Source organism: Rhinoraja longicauda, chromosome 23 (genome assembly GCF_053455715.1).
Source record: "Rhinoraja longicauda isolate Sanriku21f chromosome 23, sRhiLon1.1, whole genome shotgun sequence".
Taxonomy (NCBI): Eukaryota; Metazoa; Chordata; class Chondrichthyes; order Rajiformes; family Arhynchobatidae; genus Rhinoraja; species Rhinoraja longicauda.
The window spans coordinates 13,072,086-13,093,349 of NC_135975.1; the positions used below are offsets into that span (position 1 = coordinate 13,072,086).

Consider the following 21,264-nt stretch of genomic DNA (forward strand, 5'->3'; position numbering starts at 1 on the left):
GGCAAACAAAAATTGTACTGGGAAATGCATTTTAATCTCCCACCCTGGCCCGTCATGGAAAGTTCCTAGGTCCACTCAAATTGCTGAGCATGTCCTCTGAAATAATGGGTATTAGTGTTGTAAAGACTAAAATGGATATAACTGCTCCATCCTGGAGAGAAGTGGGTATAATTTCCCTGTATGGGACTAGTGCGCTCTGTTAGAGAAGGGTCTCGACCCGAAACGTCACCCTTTCTCTCCATAGATGCTGCCTGTCCCGCTGAGTTACTGCAGCATTTTGTGTCTACCTTTTCTAGACTGAAATGGGTTTTGCAATATCTTGTATTAGATGATAATGAATAAAAATGTGCTGCTAGCGGTGTCAGTCCAATGCCAAACCATTGTGTGTTATGTTCATTGAGACTGGTATGTCTGACCTGTGGAGTTAATTAATTCTGAGTATGTCACTGCATTTAACTATTATGTGACATGTTTAATTCCTGGAGAAAGTTCACCAACTTAATTTCATGCTGTGCCTTCTCAGTATTAGGAAACAGAGCCAGAGTCATCACTCTGGCAAATCCAAGGGCCACATTGAAGGGGAGAGAAAGCCCTCAAGGTATAGTATTGCGCACAAGGACAATAACCCATATTACCCTTGTGTTTGAAAGGGCTAACAACAAGAATAAGTGAAGGCAAGAAATGATCTGCTTCGGCATGTAGAATGACATTGCCTGTTCTAACACCTTTAACTGCCTGTTGCACTCTCTTGACTAAATTAGTTATGGCTTAAGCCTTTGCTCAGCAGCAGATAAAGCTGCAAGAGGTGAATATCCTGAAATTCACCTTATCTATGTCCAATAACTATATTTCAGGTATGATATAATCCGTAATATATTTAAAATCTTGCATCTGCATGCAGCCCGCACCTTGCAACGTTGACCTTTCCCATTATAATGTTTTCTAGATAAGCATGTCCTCTCAATTCACATTTCTTCTGGTGCATCACCATTCCAGGTTTTTGAAGTGGGGGTCACCATTAATCAGAAAATTAAATTCATCAGCCTCAAATACTGTAGGGACAAGAATGGAATATTGGTTGCATATCTTTGGTAACTCTTCTTGACTCTCCTGTCTCTTTCCACCACCTGCCTTCTGCAAGGCACACATCGGGAGAATAGAATACTCTACACTTGCTTGTATGTGGGTAGCTCCAACATTCAAGAAGATCAACACAATCCAGGACAACACAGAGGATGCTTGACATCCCCTCTGCTTCCGTAGCCACATCTAACTCCCTCTTAAATATAGCCAATGAACTGGCCTCAACTACCTTCTGTGGCAGAGAATTCCAAAGATTCACCACTCTCTGTGTGAAAAAAAATGTTCTCATCTCGGTCCTAAAAGACTTCCCCCTTATCCTTAAACTGTGACCCCTTGTTCTGGACGTCCCCAATATCGGGAACAATCTTCCTGCATCTAGCCTGTCCAACCCCTTAAGAATTTTGTAAGTTTCTATAAGATCCCCCCTCAATCTTCTAAATTCCAGCGAGTACAAACCGAGTCTATCTAGTCTTTCTTCATATGAAAGTCCTGCCATCCCAGGAATATTCTACATCATATTCTACATCATCTATAGCAGTGAGACTAAACGTAGACTAGGTGACCCTTTTGCCAAACACCGCCCTGTCCACCAAAGCCTGCTGGAGCTCCCAATTGGCAGCCTCCAATCCACAGGAACTGATCCTGAATCTATTGAACATTGGAAAATGATCACCAATGCATCCACTATTTCTAGAGCCACCTCCCTGAGTACCCTGGGATGTAGACCATCAGGCCCTGGGGATTTATCAACCTTCAGTTCCATCAGTCTACCCAATACTATTTCTCGCCTAATGCAAATTTCTTTCAGTTCCTCCATCCCCCTAGATCCTCTGTCCTCTAGTACATCTGGGAGATTGTTTGTGTCTCCTTAGTGAAGACAGATCTGAAGTACCTGTTCAACTCTTCTGCCATTTCCTTGTTACCCATAATAATTTCACCCGTGTCTGCCTTCAAGGGACCCACATTTGTCTTTGCTAACCTTTTTCTCTTAACATATCTAAAGTAGCTTTTACTATCTTTATATTCTTGGCCAGCTTCCCCTCGTACTTCATCTTTTCAGCCTGTATTGCCTGTTTTGTTACCTTCTGTTGTCCTTTGACAATTTCCCAATCCTCTGGCTTCCTGCTACTCTTTGCTGTGTTATCCATCTTTTCTTTTAGTTTTATTCCATCCCTAACTTCCCTTGTCAGCCATGGTTGCCTCCTACTCCCCTTAGAATATTTCTTTCGCTTTGGAATGAAATGATCCTGCATCTTCTGGATTATGCCCAGAAATTCCTACCATTGCTGTTCCACCGTCATTCCTGCTAGGATCCCTTTCCATTTACCTTGGCCAGCTCCTCTCTCTTGCCTTCATAGTCCTATTTGTTCAACTGCAACACTGATACTCCCAATTTAACCTTATCCCTCTCAAATTGCAGATTAAAACTAATCATATTATGATCACTATCTCCAAGCGGTTCCTTTACCTCAAATTCTCTTTATCAAATCTGGTTCATTGGCCAACACTAAATCCAGAATTGCCTTTTCTCTGGTAGGCTCCAGTACAAGCTGCTCCAAGAATCCATTTGGGAGGCACTCTACAAACTCTCTTTCGCATTACTTTTGTTACATGCCAGTTTTAACTCCTGCTGCAACTTACACCCTACATCCGGGCTACTATTTGGGGGTCTGTAGATAACTCCAATTAGTGTCTTCTTACCTTTACAATTTCTTAACTCTATCCACAGAGACTCTACCTCATCAGTCCCTATGTCACCCCTCGCAAGGGACTGAATTTCGTCCCTCACCAATAGAGTTACCCCACCACCTCTGCCCACCTGCCTGTCCTTCCTATAGGATGTATAACCCTGAATATTAAGTTCACAGGCCCGATCCTCCTGCAGCAACGTCTCTGTAATCCCCACAATGTCATATCTACCAATCTCTAACTGAGCCTCAAGCTCATCTACTTTACTTCTTATACTTAGACAAACTATAAGAATGCCACCTCATATTTTGCTTGGTAACCTACAACCCAAAGGCATAAACATTGAATTCTCCAATTTCAAGTAAACCACTGCCCCACCCTTTTCATTCCCTTCCATCACGTGCACAATTTCCCCAATGTACACATGTATTTCTCACCATCCCTGCCACTCTGTTCCTTTACTCCTCCTGCTCATCGCCCACCCCTCCCTACTTTAGAGGCCCATTTTCCTTTTATCACCCCTTTTTCCCTCTCCTCTTTCCCGTAATCCTCGACCTACATCCTTCCCTCTGGCTTTACATGTCACTCCTCCACTTCCTTCCTGTCTGATACTTTCTTGTCTCCATTTCACCTCTAGACATTGTCACTATGTCCACACATCTGCCAATCACATCCTTTCACTGGTATCTACTTATCACTTGCCAGGCTTTGTCTTACCCGTATCTCTTTTTTCCAGCTTCTTCCCTTCCCCCCCCACCACTACATCAACCAGAAGTGTCCCCATCCAAAACATAATTTGATCGTTTCCTTCCACAGTTACTGCCAGACCTGCCTGATTTTTTGCTCAGATTCCATCATCTGCAGTCTATTATTTCTCCATCATAAATTCAACTTTAATTGCCAATTATGTGCCCATTTTGCAAATTTACTAAAGTCCTACTGTAATTTGACTACCCAACCATTACCTACCCATGATTTTAGATTTTATCCTGACTGTTCTTGCACTATGTCTCTGAATGTTTTCTGAAAAAAATTAAGTAACAATTCCATTATCAGTCCCATCACTGACATTAGATTGGCTGCTCTAGAGTTTACTGAACAAGTTATTCCAGTCTTTGAATAGGAAGGTACGAACATAAACTAGCTCGTCAGTGCTTTGGCACTGTTCCAGTATTTAATTTGCTTAGATGCAACCACCCAATGATTTCATTTTCCTCACGTTGAAAAGTTTATTAATTATCTTTTCCTTTTCCAACATATCTTTAGCACATTGAATTATTTTGAATGCCATGTCCATGTAATTGCCATCCTGATAGATTCGGTAGTACAGTTGCCAATTTGCTGTCATTACCTGAGTTTTTCACGTTCATCTGTTGGTTTTCAATAAGTCCACAATTGTTCATTTCACCGCCATGTTAGCATCTAAAATGTGGCACACACTTTCAATCCACTAACCATATTCCTTTGGTAAACAAAACTCCAATTACTAGAATCTAAAATAAAAATAAGTGCAGGAAGAACTCGGCCAGTCAAGCAGCATCTGTAGAAAGATAAACCAATTAAGTTTTTGGGTCTGCAACCCTTCCTTTCTCCCACCCTTTCCTGATGTGTGTCATGCCCTCTCCACTTTCATGTTGCATCCACAACTCTGCTGACGTGTCCCCATCTTCCTTCTATTAATCATTCCTTCTCATGTAACACCCTAGATTCATTAAATTGAGGTGCCAACAGGGAATTGGTGATTGATGCTGGCAGTATTGCCTCAACAGAGATTAATTTTAGAGCTGAGGTTGAATCTGAAGATGGGATGACAATTTAACATTAGCTTTACCTTTCTTCTCCAGGCAAATGGGGCAGTATCCGGGGTAGCGGACGATTGAGTGCTTATTCCTTGAATTCAGATGTGGGGATCCGATTAGCAGGCAAAGAAACATTGTCGCTGCAGGCAAATGGAGGTCCATCAGACTCGCACTATTTCAGGCAGCAGCGAGCCGGCCTATACATCATCGGGGACAAGTCTCAGCTAAAAGTGAGAACACTATCTTGAAATGCTTGAGACATACTTTGCAATACAAGTTCATCCAGAATAATCTATAAGAAAAAATAATAGGATTGGTATTGATTTATTATTGTGATATGTACCAAGATACAGTGGAAAAACTTTGTTTGCATGCTATCCAGTCAAACCATACTATGCATGAGTACAATCATGTCATACACAAGTACAACAGGTAGCGCAAAGAGAAAAATACTAGAGAACACACATAGCATGATTAGCAAGCTTGCAGATGAACCAATAGTGGGTGGTATTGTAGTTAATAAAGATGGTTGTCAAAAAATGCAGCAGGACCTTGATCGGTTGGGCAGGTGGGCTGAGGAATGGTTGATGGAATTTAATACAGAGAAATGTGAGGTGCTGCGTTTTGGGAAGACTAACATGGGCTTACACAGTGAATGGTAGTGTGGTGGGGCGTATTGCAGAGCAGAGGGATCTAGGAGTGCAGGTACATAGTTTGTTAAAAGTGGCATCACAGGTAGATAAGGTGGTCAAAAAGGCTTTTGGCACCTTGGCCTTCATCAGTAAAAGTATTGAGTATAGAAGTTGGATGGTCATATTGCACTTATATAAAACGTTGGTGAGGATGTATTTAGAGTAGTGTGTTCAATTCGGGGCGTCATGTTATAGGAAAGATGTTGTCATGCTGGAAAGGGTGCAGATTTACGAAGATGCTCCAGGATCTGAGCTATAGGGAGAGGTTGAAAAGGCTAGAACTCCAATCCTTGGAGCGCAGGAGCTTGAGTGGTGATCTTATAGAGGTGTACAAAATCATGAGTGGAATAGATCGGGTAGATGCACAGAGTCTCTTGCCCAGAGTAGGGAAATCGAGAACCAGAGGGCATAGGTTTAAGGTGAGGAGGGAAAGATATAATTGAAACCTGAGGAGGAACTTTTACACACAAAGGTATGGTGGGTGTATGGAACAAGCTGCCTGAGGAAGTAGTTGAGGCAGGTACTATCGCAATGTTTAAGAAACATTTAGACAGGTACATGGAATGAACAGGTTTAGAGAAATAAGGGCCAAACGCAGGCATGTGGGACTAGTGTAGATGGGACATGTTAGTCGGTGTGGGCAAGTTTGGCCAAAGGGCCTGTTTCCACGCTGTATGATTGCAGAATATTGTGTTACAAAAAAAGAAGAATACATTAGAACATCTCTTTAAATCTCTGCCACTGTCTCAAAGTGCTATCCTCTCACTAATTGCTGTTGATTTGATATTGGGTATTTGTTGTAGCTTATGATGCAGTGTACAATAGCCCAATGTCTAGTGAATTGATGACTCAAAAAGGAATCGGATTGATGTATCTCTCTCATTGGAGTATCCATAGCAGCAATTGCCATAAATAATTGCATTCAAAGAACCCTGGATTATTGGAATCTATTGGTTGACTAGCCGTGGGCCCAAAACTCTCCTGCATTGGTTCAGCACCCTCTTCTCCCCTATTCCCCCCTCCGCCCACTCTCCCCTCCCTCCCTCCCCTCCCCCCTCCCCTCTCCCTCCCCCTCTCCCCTCCCTCCTCCCGGCCTGGGCGGCCGCCATTAGTGGAGCGGGGGCTTGGGAGAGAGAGTCCTGTCCAGTCCTGGTCGGGGGGTTCAGTGCGGTGGGTAGATGGTGGCGCCTCTCCCTCGGGTCGACGCCGCTGGACTCATCCCTCCCGCCTCCCGGCCCGTACGGCCACCGGTGCTGCTGGACTCTGGGCGGCGTGGGGAAGGCGCTGAGCCGGCCGGGGAGAGGAAGGGGAAGGAGGAGCCGAGGGCAGGCCCAGTGCCAGGCCCAGGCCTCGGCCTCCACCAACGGCCGGCCGTCCACCGCTGCTGCTGCCTTTCCCCTTGGCCCACCTCAGGCCCAGGCTCTGGCTGCTTCCCCCGGCACCAGGCTTGGCTCTTCAACCGCTTCGGAGCCGGCAAACCCGTCTCCAAGAGACAGGCGGCCGAGTCCTGCTACTACCCGAGATCAACGGGCCCCAACTGCGCAGGCACGGACGCGTTTGTTCTGCGCACGCGCAGATGCGGCGGTCACCTTACGTAAGTACCAGATCAACGGGGCCCCAACTGCGCTCGCATGCGCGTTTTTTTTAACTTTAAAATGTGAATAACTTAAAAATATAACATCAATTTCAATGAAACATCTTCTATAGGACCATGGGACGACAGTGAGTAAGGTGGGCCTCAAATTGTCGCTCTATCGTGTACTGTTTTGGCTGTAGTTCAGGAACAAGCAAACAAATGAGTTCTAGTATATAGATGGAACATTCTGGAGAAATTCTGTCAAGTAAAAGATGAAACCAGTTTGAGAGTTGTCAGTTTGGGGTGCTTTGAAGTGAGATATTGTGTTGCTTGATAACTGGGCATCCCTCAAAATGTAAGTAATTATATGCTGAATTTACAGTAGACCAGAAACTCAAACATTTCATTGTTTGTCCAGGGGGCAAAGCAGGACCCGCTGCAACAGTGGGAGGTCGTCCCTATTGACATATTTGATGTACGACAGGTGAAGAACAGCTTTAAAAAGCTGATGAAGGCATGTGTGCCAAGTTCAGCGTGCACTGAATCTAACACATCCTACTACCATTCACTGGAGGAATCAGACTGGCTCTCACAGGTATTTCAACATATTTCTTTCTCCTCTAAATCTAACACCTCTTCTTCTACCCTATCCATCTATAACACCCACTCCCATTTTTTTCTGATCCCTTTCTCCTTTTTTTCCAGCTCTGACTCATTATTTTTGCATCCTCTCTGACCATCCCACTTTCTTCTTGCGCTGACCCCTTTTTGTTTTCTTTTACTAGTTGCACAAGTTGCTCCAGGTCTCAGTGCTGGTTGTTGAGTTGTTGGACAATGGATCCTCGGTGCTCATCAGTCTGGAGGATGGCTGGGATGTAACCACTAAGGTACCTGCACTTACTTATCAAGCTGAAGTTTTTTTTCCCTTCCATATTTGTAAGAGAAAAGAATATATCTTAATGATTTTTAAAAAATATTTCCCTCATAACCTGGAGCTACTCACTGCACTGAGCAGCTCCTGGTTATGAGGGGGGTCACAATTATGTGCTCTTAGTAACCACGTTTCCTGAGGATGTTTTAAAGGGCCATTGCAGCATGTCTGATTGGAATCTCACCTGTCCCTATTCATAGGCATACCAATCGCTACATACATCTTCAAGTACATCCATGCTTCCCACCATTCAGGACTGTGCATACTTTCTAGCAGGAGACGACAGAAAGTGATTGGGAGACAGCATCTTGTTTGATAATTCACTTGACCCCAGCAGAGTCAAAGATAACTCTGTGTTCCTATCTGATCAGTACATTCTTCGCCCATCTGGCCGAACACTACAGTGGGAAGCATAGTCACCCATTGGCTCCTTAGAGCTTTCCCAAGAAAAAGATTACACAATAAAACTGCAACCAAGGGGAAAAGTTTGCATTGAGAATGCCCCAAGATCTGTTCTCGGGTTTCATTTAGCTTGGCCAGGGCTGGTGCAGCAACCTCTTTTCAGACTGCGTGTGGGTATGTTTATAAAGAACCACCCTTAATTAAACCACAGCAGACTTGTTAATGGAGCAGGTTGTTCAAGACAAGGAAAGTGGTTTTGAGAGCTGAGGTATGATGGAGCGGTCCATCTCCACGAGCACTGCAAGGGTGGACACTGCAAAGGCTACTTCTGCAGTTACTGTGATCAGTACGTGCCCACTGGTAATAAATATAAGGCATTTTGTGTATCGGGCAGAACATTCCCCGATTAGGGCATTCTCTTATGGGGCGCTCAAAAGAGCAGGGGAATAAGCCCTGTTGTCTGGCCAATTGTTATCTCTCAGCTAACACGAAAGACAAGAACTGATTATTAACTTGCTATTGGTAAGAATTTGTTGTGTATAAATTGGTTTCATTTCTCATTGCACAGTGACTGCACTTCAAAGATACTTCAGTTGTAACTCTTGGAGGCAGTAAGATTTTCAATATTAAATTGGAGATTATTTATAGTGCATTTATTTAGCATTAGTAAACCACAAGAAATCAAAAATCCTGTAATTTATTTCTAAAAGAACAGAATTTGAAAGCAGAGAAGCTACATTATTCTTATTTAGAGCCATGGCAAAACTTATGAGGAGTTCTCTCTGTTATGATCTCCATAATATAGTACCAATTTAGAGATGCTGAAGATGTACAAGGATACTGTCTAAACTGAAACACTTACCTGGAATGATTGTAGGTCATTTAACTAGTAAACGAAGGCTCGGATGTGACCAGGTATAGGTCTTCGACGGTAATGAAATTTGTGGAGATGTTTCTGTCCATGAAGGAGTCCAATGCTGAGACAAGATGCTTTTTATGGTACCATTGGTGTGATTTTAATCTGGAACTCGCTACCATGAATGTAATTGTTGTGGGAAGTGTAGCTGAACTTGAGAGGAATCTAGATGAGCACAAAGTACAGATAGTAAGTTATATTGAAGTAGAATGAAAAAGGTTGAGGGGAGATACTAATAGCGTCATAGAGGCTATGAGATGAAATAGCTTTCCATCACAACTCTCAATTAGCCTTTTCCTGACATCTTTTGCATAGTAGAATAAATGGATTGGTTATTCTAACTTGTTCTTGAATTGCTTTCAGGTAGTGTCCTTAGTGCAGTTGTTGTCTGACCAACATTACAGAACATTGGAAGGCTTCCGACTTCTGGTTGAGAAGGAATGGCTGTCATTTGGGCACCGTTTCAGTCATCGTGGTGCTCAGACAATGGCCAGTCAGAGCAGTGGCTTCACACCAGTCTTCCTACAATTTCTTGACTGTGTACATCAGGTAGGTGCTTTACAAAGTGACTTTTGGCACCTTGGCATTTATCACAGAAACATGCAGTTATCCTATGATTTTCCATCAAGGTGTGTAGATTGTAAACACAAGGAACTGTATATGCTGGTTACAAAAACAGACTCAAAGTGCTCCAGTAACACAGTAGGTCAGGCAGCATCTCTGGAGGACATGGATAGGCAACGTTTTGGTCTGGGACCCTTCAGACTGATTGTGGGGGGTAAACTGAAGGAGAAGTGGGGACAGGACAAAGCCTGACAAGTGATAGGTGGATACAGGGCCGGTTTTGATCTGCAGATGGTTGGACAACGGGGACAGGGTGAAGGGAAAACGGAGAAATAGATGTGTATCCAGATGGAGCACAGGGAAGTGAGGGGTGGTATTTGTACGTTAGTTACTTAAAATTGGAGATTTCAATGTTCATAACATTAGATTATAAGCCACCCAAGTAGAACATGAGACGCGGTTCCTCCAGTTTGCATGTGGCCCCACTCCAGCAATGGCGGAGGTCCAGGACAGAAAGGTTAGAATGAGAATGGGAAGAGAAGTTAAAATGGTTAGCAACGAGGAAATCCTGCAGACCCTGGCGGACCGCGCACGTGTTCTATGAAACAGTTGCCTAGTCTACACTTGGTCTAGTTGATGTAAAGGGGGCCATGTGGGGAACACCAAATGCAGTATATAAGGTTAGAGGAAGAACAGCTGGGGTCCCTGGATGGATGCAATTGAGGAGGTGTAGGGGCGGGTGGTAAATTTCCTGCAGGGAAAGTTTTTGGTAAGGGGGTGGTTGGGTGAGAAGGGATAAATGAACTAAGGAGTTATAGAGAGAGGGGTCTCTGCCTACCATGGAAAGGGGTGGGGATGGGAAGATGTGACTGGTGGTGGCATCACGTTGAAGGTGACGGATATATCACAGAATTATGTGATGGATGCATAGGCTAGGTGGAGGGGAAAAGGATCAGGAGAAATCTGTCTTTGTTCAGTCTGAGGGGAGGGGGAGCAAGAGCTGAACTACAAAACACAAAGGAGATGTGGATCAATGGCATCGGGGGAAACCACATTTACTGAAGAAAGAAGACATCTTGGATGTCCCAGAATGGAGAGCCTCACCTTGGGAGCAAATGTATCAGAGGCAGAAAAATTGAGAGTAGCAGATGGTGTCTTTGCAAGGGGCGGGATACGAGGAGATATAGGATGGTGTGTCGATTTCTGCTTCATGTAGTTAAAGGCTCAAAAACCATTCACCTACCTTAAGTGTCGTCCTCTATCCCATCTATCTCTGTATCAGCAGTTCTATCAATGAGTAGAGTTCATGGAAGAGCTGACTGTATGGGAAGATTAGTGTCAATATCCCGATGAGATTATTTTTTAGTATACCCAATAAACTCCCTGGTGATGTGCTCTGTAGGCAGCATTGATACTATGTAAATAGTATTTTCATTAGATGACCAATTACCAGTTATCACCAGTGTTGAGTGAATTAATGAACCTTCTTGTTTTGAGGTTTAATCTCCTCCCTCTTGAACATTAAATCATCGATGTTGTTATTTCATAAAGATCATGGAAACCTCACCTTCTGTCCTACTACTTCTTCTTTCGTATGTCAACTACAACAATCAAAAGTGGCAATTGGTGCTTCAGAGTACGTAGTTAACGCTTTGCTGCAAATTTTGCCAGTTCTGTAGAACTACCCAGGGTTGACGAGGACGTAAAGCAGCACCCACCCACCCCTCCTTCTGTCTTGTCTATTATCCCGTTAACACAGTCAAGATTATTTGGTCTGCAGTTAATCCACATTATTGCACTTGGGGGAGTTTGTTCCATACATATTGACCAGACGTCATGGTTGTAAAATGCTTTTGGACAACCTAATGGTCACAAAAGCTATTGGTGAAATGCCGTTATTTTCCTTTTTATAAAATCGTCAAAGAAATCGCACAAGTGTAGATTATCTTAGAAATAATACTATACTAAAGAGATTAAATGACCAAAAGACTAATGGTTATTTATAAACTCAGCTGTATCTAGATAATTCAGATGACTAACTAATTGAATCTTCCTAGGATTTATGTAAGTTGATACAGTTAAGTTACTATTTGACTCCCTGTATGATCGCTATTAACATCAACAAGTCAATTTATTGAACTGAGTGTGTAAGAAGGAACTACAGATGCTGGTTTGAACCGAAGATAGACAAAAAAAGCTGGAGTAACTCAGCAGGACAGGCAGCATTGGAAGGAATGGGCGACGTTTCGGGTCTAGACCCTTCTTCAGACTGAGTGCTTTGTACCAATGCCATACTTTCTAAATCTTACACGCCCTCACATTTACAGCCAATGTGATTTTATCCTTCCAAACCCACTTATGTCCACCACGAGGGCGGCACGGTGGCGCAGCGGTAGAGTTGCTGCTTTACAGCGAATGCAGCGCCGGAGACTCAGGTTCAATCCTGACTACGGGTGCTGCACTGTAAGGAGTTTGTACGTTCTCCCCGTGACCTGCGTGGGTTTACTCCGAGATCTTCGGTTTCCTCCCACACTCCAAAGACGTACAGGTATGTAGGTTAATTGGCTGGGTAAATGTAAAAATTGTCCCTAGTAGGTGTAGGATAGTGTTAATGTACGGGGATCGCTGGGCGGCACGGACTTGGAGGGCCGAAAAGGCCTGTTTCCGGCTGTATGTATATGATATGATATGATATGATACCTCCAACTGCATACTGTATTTTGCCAGCTGGCCCACCCCATCCGCACTTTCCCTGTGCAGTGGCCACACTAACAATTGGTGATTAATGGTCTGGGTTCCTGTAGCAACTCATCATTTGCACCTGACAATGGATCTTTGCTGAGTTCCTGCAGGCAGTTCTCCTAATTATTTCCTTTCTATTTTCAGATTCATTTGCAATTTCCGATGGAGTTTGAGTTCAGTCAATATTACCTAAAATTTCTGGCATATCATTACGTGTCCAACCGCTTCCGAACTTTCTTGCTGGATTCTGATCATGAAAGGATTGAACTTGGTAAAATTGCAACCAGCTTCTTCTAGTTGTCTTTATAAGAGTGGGGGGAACGGATAGTGTGTTAGAGGAAGATGTCTCAGTGGGTTAACACGAGGTTGTAGGATGGGTTGGCGCTCCCATAGCTCATTAGGGCACCCAGAAGTACTGGCAACAATTTCAGCCTGCTTCTTGGAATAAAGATTTGTGCAGACTGATGTGGAGGTCTGACTGCTGTTTGCTCTGAGGTTTTTGATTTCAAGTTGCACTTCAAAAACTCATTGCAGACTGATGAGCTAAAGGCTGGTCTCTGAGTAGGATGTTAATGGCCAGAATTTTACTACTAAAATGGACCATTTTGTGCCTTGCTCTCAAACATGTTTTGTGATAAAAGATAATATCCCAGACATCAGATTGTCCTCATTCACGGATTGCGGAAGAAAATGCCACAAATGTAGATTTTTTTTGTTTAAATGTGCAAATGAGGGAAATGCATATGCATTTGTCTATTTTCAGTTTATAACTAGCCCTCATTATAGCTTATGCACAAGGAACTGCAGATATTGGTTTACAATAAAAAGACACAATGGGCTGGAGTAATTCAGGAGGTCAGGCAGCATCTCCGGCGTGAGTACGTGACATTTCAGGTCGGATCTTTCTTCAGACCCTTGAGTCTGAAGAAGGATTCTAACCTAAAACGTTGCTGATCCTGAGATGCTGCCTGACCCGCTGCATTACACCAGCCCTTTATGTCTTAATTATAGCTTGTTGATTATGCTGCTCTGAAGTTTTTGATTTAATTCGTCTTTGGAACTCGTGCAGGCTGATAAGCTCAAGGAGTTCTAGTCTCCAGTAAGATTTTAAAAAACTGTAATGGGATGAAATTTCCTCCAAAGATAGCACTGATCTCGTTAGAGGCCCTTGCTCGTCCTATTCCGCCTTGTAGACAAAAGTCCATAATATTGTATTATGTAATAGCCTTGATGTAGTTTTATGGGTTAGTTTTTTCTGACTGCATCCCACAGGACTGATGTACGAAGAGAAAGGTGAGCGAAAGAGCCAACACATATACAAATCTGTGTGGGACTACATTGACAGACTGAGTAAAAAAACGCCAGTCTTCTTCAATTATCTGTATGCACCCGAAGATGGAGAGGTGAGATTTCTTGCTGTTTTTTGTGTGAAAGTGGAGCTTTTTTCAAAAGAATAGGTGACGTTTATGTATTTCGCTACGATGACCTCATTAACTATTGATCTAACTGTGGTGACTTCCGATAATCCACAGAATGTTGGTCCAATTGAAGACAGGTTATAAATCCCACTTATTCCAGACTCTTGTTAACCTGCAGGTTTTGAGGCCATATGGAAACATTTCCAATCTGAAGGTTTGGGATTATTACACACATGAGACACTTTCTGAAGGACCACCATATGATTGGGAGCTAGTGTATGGTCGACGAGAACAAGTGGATGATGGGGAAAGAATGGATACCATGGCTCCACAGACTAATCGCAAGATTGTCTGGCCCTGTTATGACAACCAGAATAAGACAGAACCTGATGCTATCAGCAAACTGTTGGAGGTAAAGTTTATACTGGAATTAGTGGGTGTGGGGTCATTATCTGGCAAGCAACTCTAAACTCGGTTGGTGGCTTACCCCCAGATTGTGCAGTGTTTGTGGTTCATATGTAAGTAGGTAATCAGCCAGTCTCCTCTGGCTTGAGTGTACAAACTTTCCCTTGAGAAAATACAAACAATCCATAATAAGAGCTTGTGTGATGTTTGTGTCACATTCAAATTTTAAGCATGTTTGACTATGGCTGGAGTGATACTGGAAACCTGAATTTTCTTTCCTCGTGTTTGGCAGGGTCCATGCATTTATTCAATTGTTAATCTGTGTAAAAATGTGAGTGTAGAATTCATGAATCTATTCTGCTGTCTACTGTGTGAGGGAGCATAATCAGATAAACTCTGACATCAGGGAGAATGGTCGGCGTGGACTGGTAGGGCCGGACAGGCCTGTTTCCATGCTGTAGTTGTTATATGGTTATTTAGCATTACCTCACTACTGCCTCCCTTGCAGAATCTCTAATCAGGCTGCTCGCCCAACATGCAGAACTGGATGGGCAGCTATTTCCTAAAGTGAAACACTGCTGTCACCAACGCTGTCACATCCTTAGTTCTTTTCGTAAACTCCAACATGTGAACACTCATTGCAGCCTCTTCCTGGGAGCAATGCTTAACTGAAATATTTTAGTCTGGGTTTAATACAGGCTTCTCATTCCTTGGTTCATTAATACCACCTATTATCAATTCATTAATCCCGATCAAGTCCCTCTCTTTCTCCAGTCATGTTGTGTTGAAATCTGCATATATGTTTTTTGTTACCTCTTGTTCCAAAGCACAGCTGGTCATTCAGCATTAGTATAATCTCTCAGAACGTGAAGTCATTCAACCCTTCTCTTTCATAGGCTTAATCATATCAAAACTCTCTCCTTTCTGTCCTATACTTCAGCATTACAATTCTTATCTTTGGGTTTAGGTTTATTACATTATTGTCACATGTACTGAGGTACAGTGAAATGTTTTGTTTTACATGCTATCCAATCAGATCTGATAATATTGATCATAAATACAATCAACTCTAACTCAACTACAAAAGGTGGAGCAAAGGGGAGAAGACAGTGGTAGACACAAAATGCTGGAGTAACTCAGCGGGACAGGCAGCATCTCTGGAGAAAAGGAATGGGTGGCGTTTCGGGTCGAGACCCTTCTTCAGACTGATGTCAGGGGAGTGGGCGGTACAGAGATAAAATGTAGTCGGAGACAGTAAGACTGTTGGGAGAATTCGGAATGGGGAGGGGATGGAGAGAGAGGGAAAGCAAATCTGAAGTTAGAGAAGTCAATGTTCATACCGCAGGGGTGTAAGCTACCCAAGCTAAATATGAGGTGCTTTTCTTCCAATTTGCACTGGGCCTCACTCTGGCGGAGGCCCAGGACAAAGGTCAGAATGGGAGGGGGAGTTAAAGTGCTGAGCAACTGAGAGATGAATAAGTTTATTGGCCAAGTATGTACACATACAAGGAATGTGCCTTGGTGCTCTGCTCACAAGTAACAACATGAACATACAGTAAACAATTAAGAATAAAGCATAAAACATCAGGTAGGTTTAGGCTGACTAAGCGGAGGTGTTCAGCGAAACGATCGCCGAGTCTGCGCTTGGTCTCACCGATATACAGGAGTTGACACCTGGAACAGCGAATACAGTAGATGAGGTTGGAGGAGGTGCAAGTGAATCTCTGCCTCACCTGAAAAGACTGTTGAGGTCCTTGGACGGAGTCAAGGGATGAGGTAAAGGGACAGGTGTTGCATCTCCTGCGGTTGCAGGGGAAAGTACCTGGTGGTTTGGGTGGGAAGGGACGAGTTGACCAGGGAGTTGCAGAGGCAGCAGTCTCTGCGGAAAGCAGAAAGGGGTGGAGAAGACAGTGTGTAGACTAGTATTCTCAGCATTGTAGCACAACAGTTCCATAGACAAAGTTCAATGGGGTAGAGGTGAATTGGAGAGAACTCCAGTTTATGGACGGTCCATTCAGAAGTGTGATAACAGAAGGGAAGAACCTGTTCTGGAGTCTGGTGATGTGCTCTTTCAAAATCTGTACCTTTTGCCGGACGGGAACAGGGAAATGTTATGATCGGGATGTGACAAATCTTTGAATATGTTGACTGCTTTCCGAGGCAGCATGAAATGTAGATTGACTCAATGGTGGGGAGAATGGTCTGTGAGATGGACTGGGCTACACCTATAACTCTGCAATTTTTTATGGTCTTGGGCAGAGCTGTTCCAATATTCATGCTGTGATGAAACCCAACAGTATATTTTCTATGGTGCATCTGTAGATGCTTGAAAGAGACATGCTGAATTCCCTCAATCTGCTGAAGAAGACTAAAGATATATTTACTTTGAAGTTCGTCTGAGGTTTTGCATATCCATTGTCTAAAATCTCCTGCAGCCCTAATATCTGGGCAATCTGTGCTCTCAATATGGCCCTTGAGTATCCTTGAATTGGTTTGGTTGTAACTTCAAGATCTGTCAATAAAGCTCTTGAATGCCCTCGCTAATTCTCTCCACCTCTTTACTTCTTTTAAGACACTTTTGAAAACTCACCTTTTTGGCCAAGCTTTTATTTCTTTACTCTTGATGGAGCTTGTAATTTTATTGTTTGACAAATTTCTATGAAGGAACTTGCAATGTTTTTGGTATGTTAATGGTGCTCTGCAGATGGAAATTGTTGCACAAAGGAAATGTAGAGGAGGGATGTGGATGCATCATAGAAACTGATCAGCTGTCCTTTTGTCTGAAAGTAATCAGTGATTATTTGTCCTTGGAATTCCAACAATGTAGGTGTAGAAATGAATGAATGTACGCTCTCCTTGTGTTTGACAGTGTGAGGTATGTGAATCTGGTTACGTGAACTTGTGTTTAAATAGATCATTGGGAAGACATGGAGCAATTAATCTGATCGCCTGTGCTAATATTGAATGGTAAGATTGTGAATTTAAGAATGATCACCTTTACATCCAACAGGAGATGCAGATGTTGGAGTGTGAGCTGGGTCAAGTGCCAGGTAAATGGAAAGAAACTTGGGACAAGATCAAAACCACCCAGCGGACAGAGAGCAAGCAGGAGGGTAAGGTAGGTCCGCACTGGAGCACTAATGTATTCACAGGAGTCCGACCCGAAACGTCACCTATCTATGTTCTCCAGAGATGCTACCTGAACCTCTGAGTTACTCCGGCACTTTATCTTTTTTTATAAACCAGCATCGGCTGTTCCTTTTTCTTACTCTTTGTTTTCCATGTTGCTGTGACCCTCTGCCTTGGACAAAAGACAGGAAATATAGGAAAGTAGAAACGTAACGTGCTCACCAGTGAAATTCAACTAAATCAATTCCTGACCTTGAATTATGAGCAGTATGTCTTCTGAAATTTGGAGAAATGGAGAGTCTTATTGCAGTTTAAAATTTATTTTAAAAACTCGGGGTGGTGGATGCTGAGTGGTTTATATCTGACTGATATCCCAAACAGGTCCTAGTCTCATAATAGAAGTGTGTTGGTTAGAAATGAGGTGAGTGCGAAGCGTGTATTATACTTAGTGGATGGTAGTTAAGTAGGGAAGGAGTGGCTGGGTGGAAATGGCAGGGGTGGTGTCCTGTAACTGGGGGGTTACCAGGGAGTGGATAAGGAATACATTTTTGTGGCTGTTCTTTGCTGAATCCCTTCTTTTTACAGCACTTGTCTTCAAGTTCCCTGTTGATATCATCAAGTCTGTCACACCATCGGCGATCGCAATGTGTTTATTTGCACGAGGCAGCTGTTGGTTCCACTTTGAATCTAAGTCTGGACACGGACAGCAGCACAACTTCCACTCCCTCCAGTGGTATCATGGGCCGCAAGAGCACAAGCACCTTGTACAGCCAGTTCCAGACATCAGAGAGTGAACACAGGTAGAGCAAAACTCCCCACGGGGCAAGTGGGAAGGCGGGAACTCTTCACATGGGCAGGTGTGGGTCTGTTTATCATGCTGTATTAAGCACCTGTTCCTTTGGTAACTGTGTCTTACCTCTGAGCCCGTGACACTGCTTACACATTCATTTGCTGGCGTGCTATTTTGCCTCTGATGTGCCAGGTAAAAATGGGAAACCCATGTATCCTCCAGTAGATGAATTGCAGTTCTGAAGGGTTACTTTTTAAACATAAGATTAATCTGATCAGGTGCACAATCAACTGGCCTACTTTCAGAAAATCCAGACCATCCCAAAATCATTCTTTTATAATAAAGCACAGAAAACAACAAAAAGATGCAAGCTACTTATGGTTGTATGTTGAGGTTTGATGGCCAACAAAGATGTTATTAACTATGTAAATGGATTGCTTCCCTCCCTCCATGATTTGAAAATTCATGCAGTGGTTATGAAATGTAGTTTATTACCTACACAGCACCGAAAAAGAGTACTGACTGGAAATGTCATCTGTCCATTCCCTCCACAGATGCTGCCCGACCCATTGAGTTCCTCCAGCATTATGTATTTTGTACAGTAAATCATTTATATACTTGTTCAATAAAAAGGATACTTTCTGCATCTCATACCATTGTGATGAATATATGAATATATACCGTGTAGGGATGAATATATCAATTGCTGGCTGAAGCCAAGAATCGTCCTAGCACCTGTGACCTCATTTTTGATAGAGCACATTTTACATAGCCATGGATTTTATGTCCATCGGATTTCATGTCCAAGGTTCAAAAAGTAGTCTTATGTGTTTGCAAGTCCCTTTCAAGGAACATACAACAGTATAGCACATGAACAGGCCCTTCAGCCGACAATGTCTGTGCCTGAACATGATGACAAGACCAACTCTTATCTGCCCTGCTTATAATCGATATCCCTCCATCCCCTATATATCCATATGCCTATCCAAAAGTCTCTTAAATGCCACTATTGTATCTGCCTCAACCACCACCAGTGGTTCCACTGGTTCCAGGCACTCACCATCTTGTGTAAAAACCTTGCCCTGCAAGGTTTTCCTTTAAACTTTGCCCCTCTCACCTTAAAGTTATGCCCTCTAATATTTGATTGTTCCATCCTGACTGTCTATGTGATCTATGCCTCTCATAATTTTGTATACTTGTATAAGATCTCCCCACAACCTCCAGCATTCCAGAGAAAACAATGCAAGTCTGCCCAACCTCTTCTTATAAGCTAATGACAACTGCACCTTTCCGAGCTCCTGCCTAATAATGTTGTATTTGCCTTACTCCAATTTAATACATTCCAGCAAGGTCCAGCCTTCCCCAAAATGCTCTTCCACTGTAATACCAGTCACCATGTCAAAATGTTATGGAGATGAGGGATTTCCAACAGTTAGAGGCTGTTAAAGTTAAGGGCTGCTATCCTTATACAAGACAAAGATAAGATGGCCTTCTAGAGGATTTTGATCATTGAGTCACTTGGCAGAGGAAATAATGTTTTTAATCAGAGATCTAAATTCGTTCAAAACCTCCCTACAATTGTCTTGAATCCTGCAAGAGAAATTATGGAGCAGTCTTTAAAAGAGCAGACAGGACCAGTTGAATAGCCATCTACTGTGCTGAGAGTTGCCACCATTTCTGTGATTCTAGGTCATACGAGGGAATACTGTACAAGAGGGGTGCTTTACTGAAAGCTTGGAAATCACGCTGGTTCGTACTTGACAAAACCAAACATCAGGTAACCCTGCACCTGTCTAGTCTTCTATTTTGTTTCACAGTGGGGCCTGTAGTACCCCAGGCAAAGGGCTTAACGGAGGTCTGAAGAAGGGTCTCGACCCGAAATGTCACCCATTCCTTCTCTCCAGAGATGTTGCCTGTCCCGCTGAGTTACTCCAGCATTTTGTGTCTGTCTTGGGCTAAAACACAACCCAGACGGAAAGTTAAAAAAAGACAGTACAACACTTGGTAATGTCATTACTGATCTGAATTGTATCCATTTTAGATGACATTGGTCATTGACATGGCATATAATATAGGTGCAGTTTATGTAGATTAGTGATACACTTTGGGATGAAACAACATAAAAAAGCAATTTAATCTAAATGATGATGGGGCCAAGCAAGAGGCCTGGAGATGAATCCACACAAACTTTGAAGCTAACAGGGAAGTTGGTCAGGTTGTTCATTTTAAAGTTAGAGTCTGGAGTGTGCCATGCAAGTGTGTGTAATCAGAATACGATACAGCTATCAAATGTGGACCTGGAATATTATCATGGTTGGTCAAGAATTAAGAGTATTTAATTGATGCGTACTGACAACAAGAACTCCGTACTTGGAACAACTTAACAACTTTGTAAACGCAATGCACACTTAAATTTTAAAAAATAAATCAACAAATAACAGTAATACTAGTGCAAAAAATACTAAGCCAGTGCAACCAAAGACACAGTCCATTGAAGTTCATAGTTGCTGAGGTTAGTTTTGTGTAATGTTCAAGAGCCTGATGGGACAAAAGTTATTCTTGAAGCTGATGGTCACACTTTTCAGGTCTCTGTACCTCCTTTGTGATGGTAGGAGAGAAAAGAGAATATGGTATGGGTGTAAGTTTGACAGCACGACCAAAGGACTGACACTATAGCTGAATGGCCTGATTGCCAAATTCTGAAACAAATGGAGGGTTTAAACATTAGGCAGGTAAATCATTCATGGATCATCAGACCAAACCAAACTTGGTAAGATGCTTCTCCTGGGAAACTATATTTCTTTAGTGTTTAAACCAAGCAATAGTAATCTGGGGATCGGGTGAAGCTAACAGAACCTGTTGCTACAATTTTTCTTTAAGCATAAGTTTATACATACCAAGAGTAGGACGTATTCCTATGCTGATTGCCTGGGATCATACCGGAACTCTTGTGCGATCTTTTGCAGCTGCGATATTATGACAGTAAATCAGACACCGATGTGAAAGGAACTGTGGATCTTGCAGAGGTGGAATCCGTTACTTTGGGAACCGTGGCAATGGGAGCTCCAAAAAATATTGAGGAAAAAGCCTTCTTCGATGTGAGTCTCTATCAGCAATACTGCAGATTT

General features: G+C 42.9%; 1 protein-coding gene across 4 annotated transcripts in view; it reads left to right on the forward strand.

Annotated features, from left to right (window-relative positions):
• Positions 1-21,264, forward strand: part of sbf1 (SET binding factor 1) — a 131,021-nt gene that overhangs the window by 105,431 nt on the left and 4,326 nt on the right. For 2 of the 4 annotated variants that reach the window (XM_078419652.1, XM_078419654.1), the window contains 12 exons: positions 524-598; positions 4,617-4,801; positions 7,258-7,434; positions 7,625-7,726; positions 9,452-9,637; positions 12,539-12,665; positions 13,667-13,797; positions 13,991-14,224; positions 17,228-17,335; positions 17,932-18,146; positions 19,826-19,913; positions 21,103-21,234. In XM_078419652.1, coding sequence (XP_078275778.1) covers positions 524-598; positions 4,617-4,801; positions 7,258-7,434; positions 7,625-7,726; positions 9,452-9,637; positions 12,539-12,665; positions 13,667-13,797; positions 13,991-14,224; positions 17,228-17,335; positions 17,932-18,146; positions 19,826-19,913; positions 21,103-21,234 — 1,760 coding nt within the window. The remainder of the gene's footprint in view (positions 1-523; positions 599-4,616; positions 4,802-7,257; positions 7,435-7,624; positions 7,727-9,451; positions 9,638-12,538; positions 12,666-13,666; positions 13,798-13,990; positions 14,225-17,227; positions 17,336-17,931; positions 18,147-19,825; positions 19,914-21,102; positions 21,235-21,264) is intronic. The other 2 variants (XM_078419656.1, XM_078419653.1) reach the window with 1 other exon arrangement.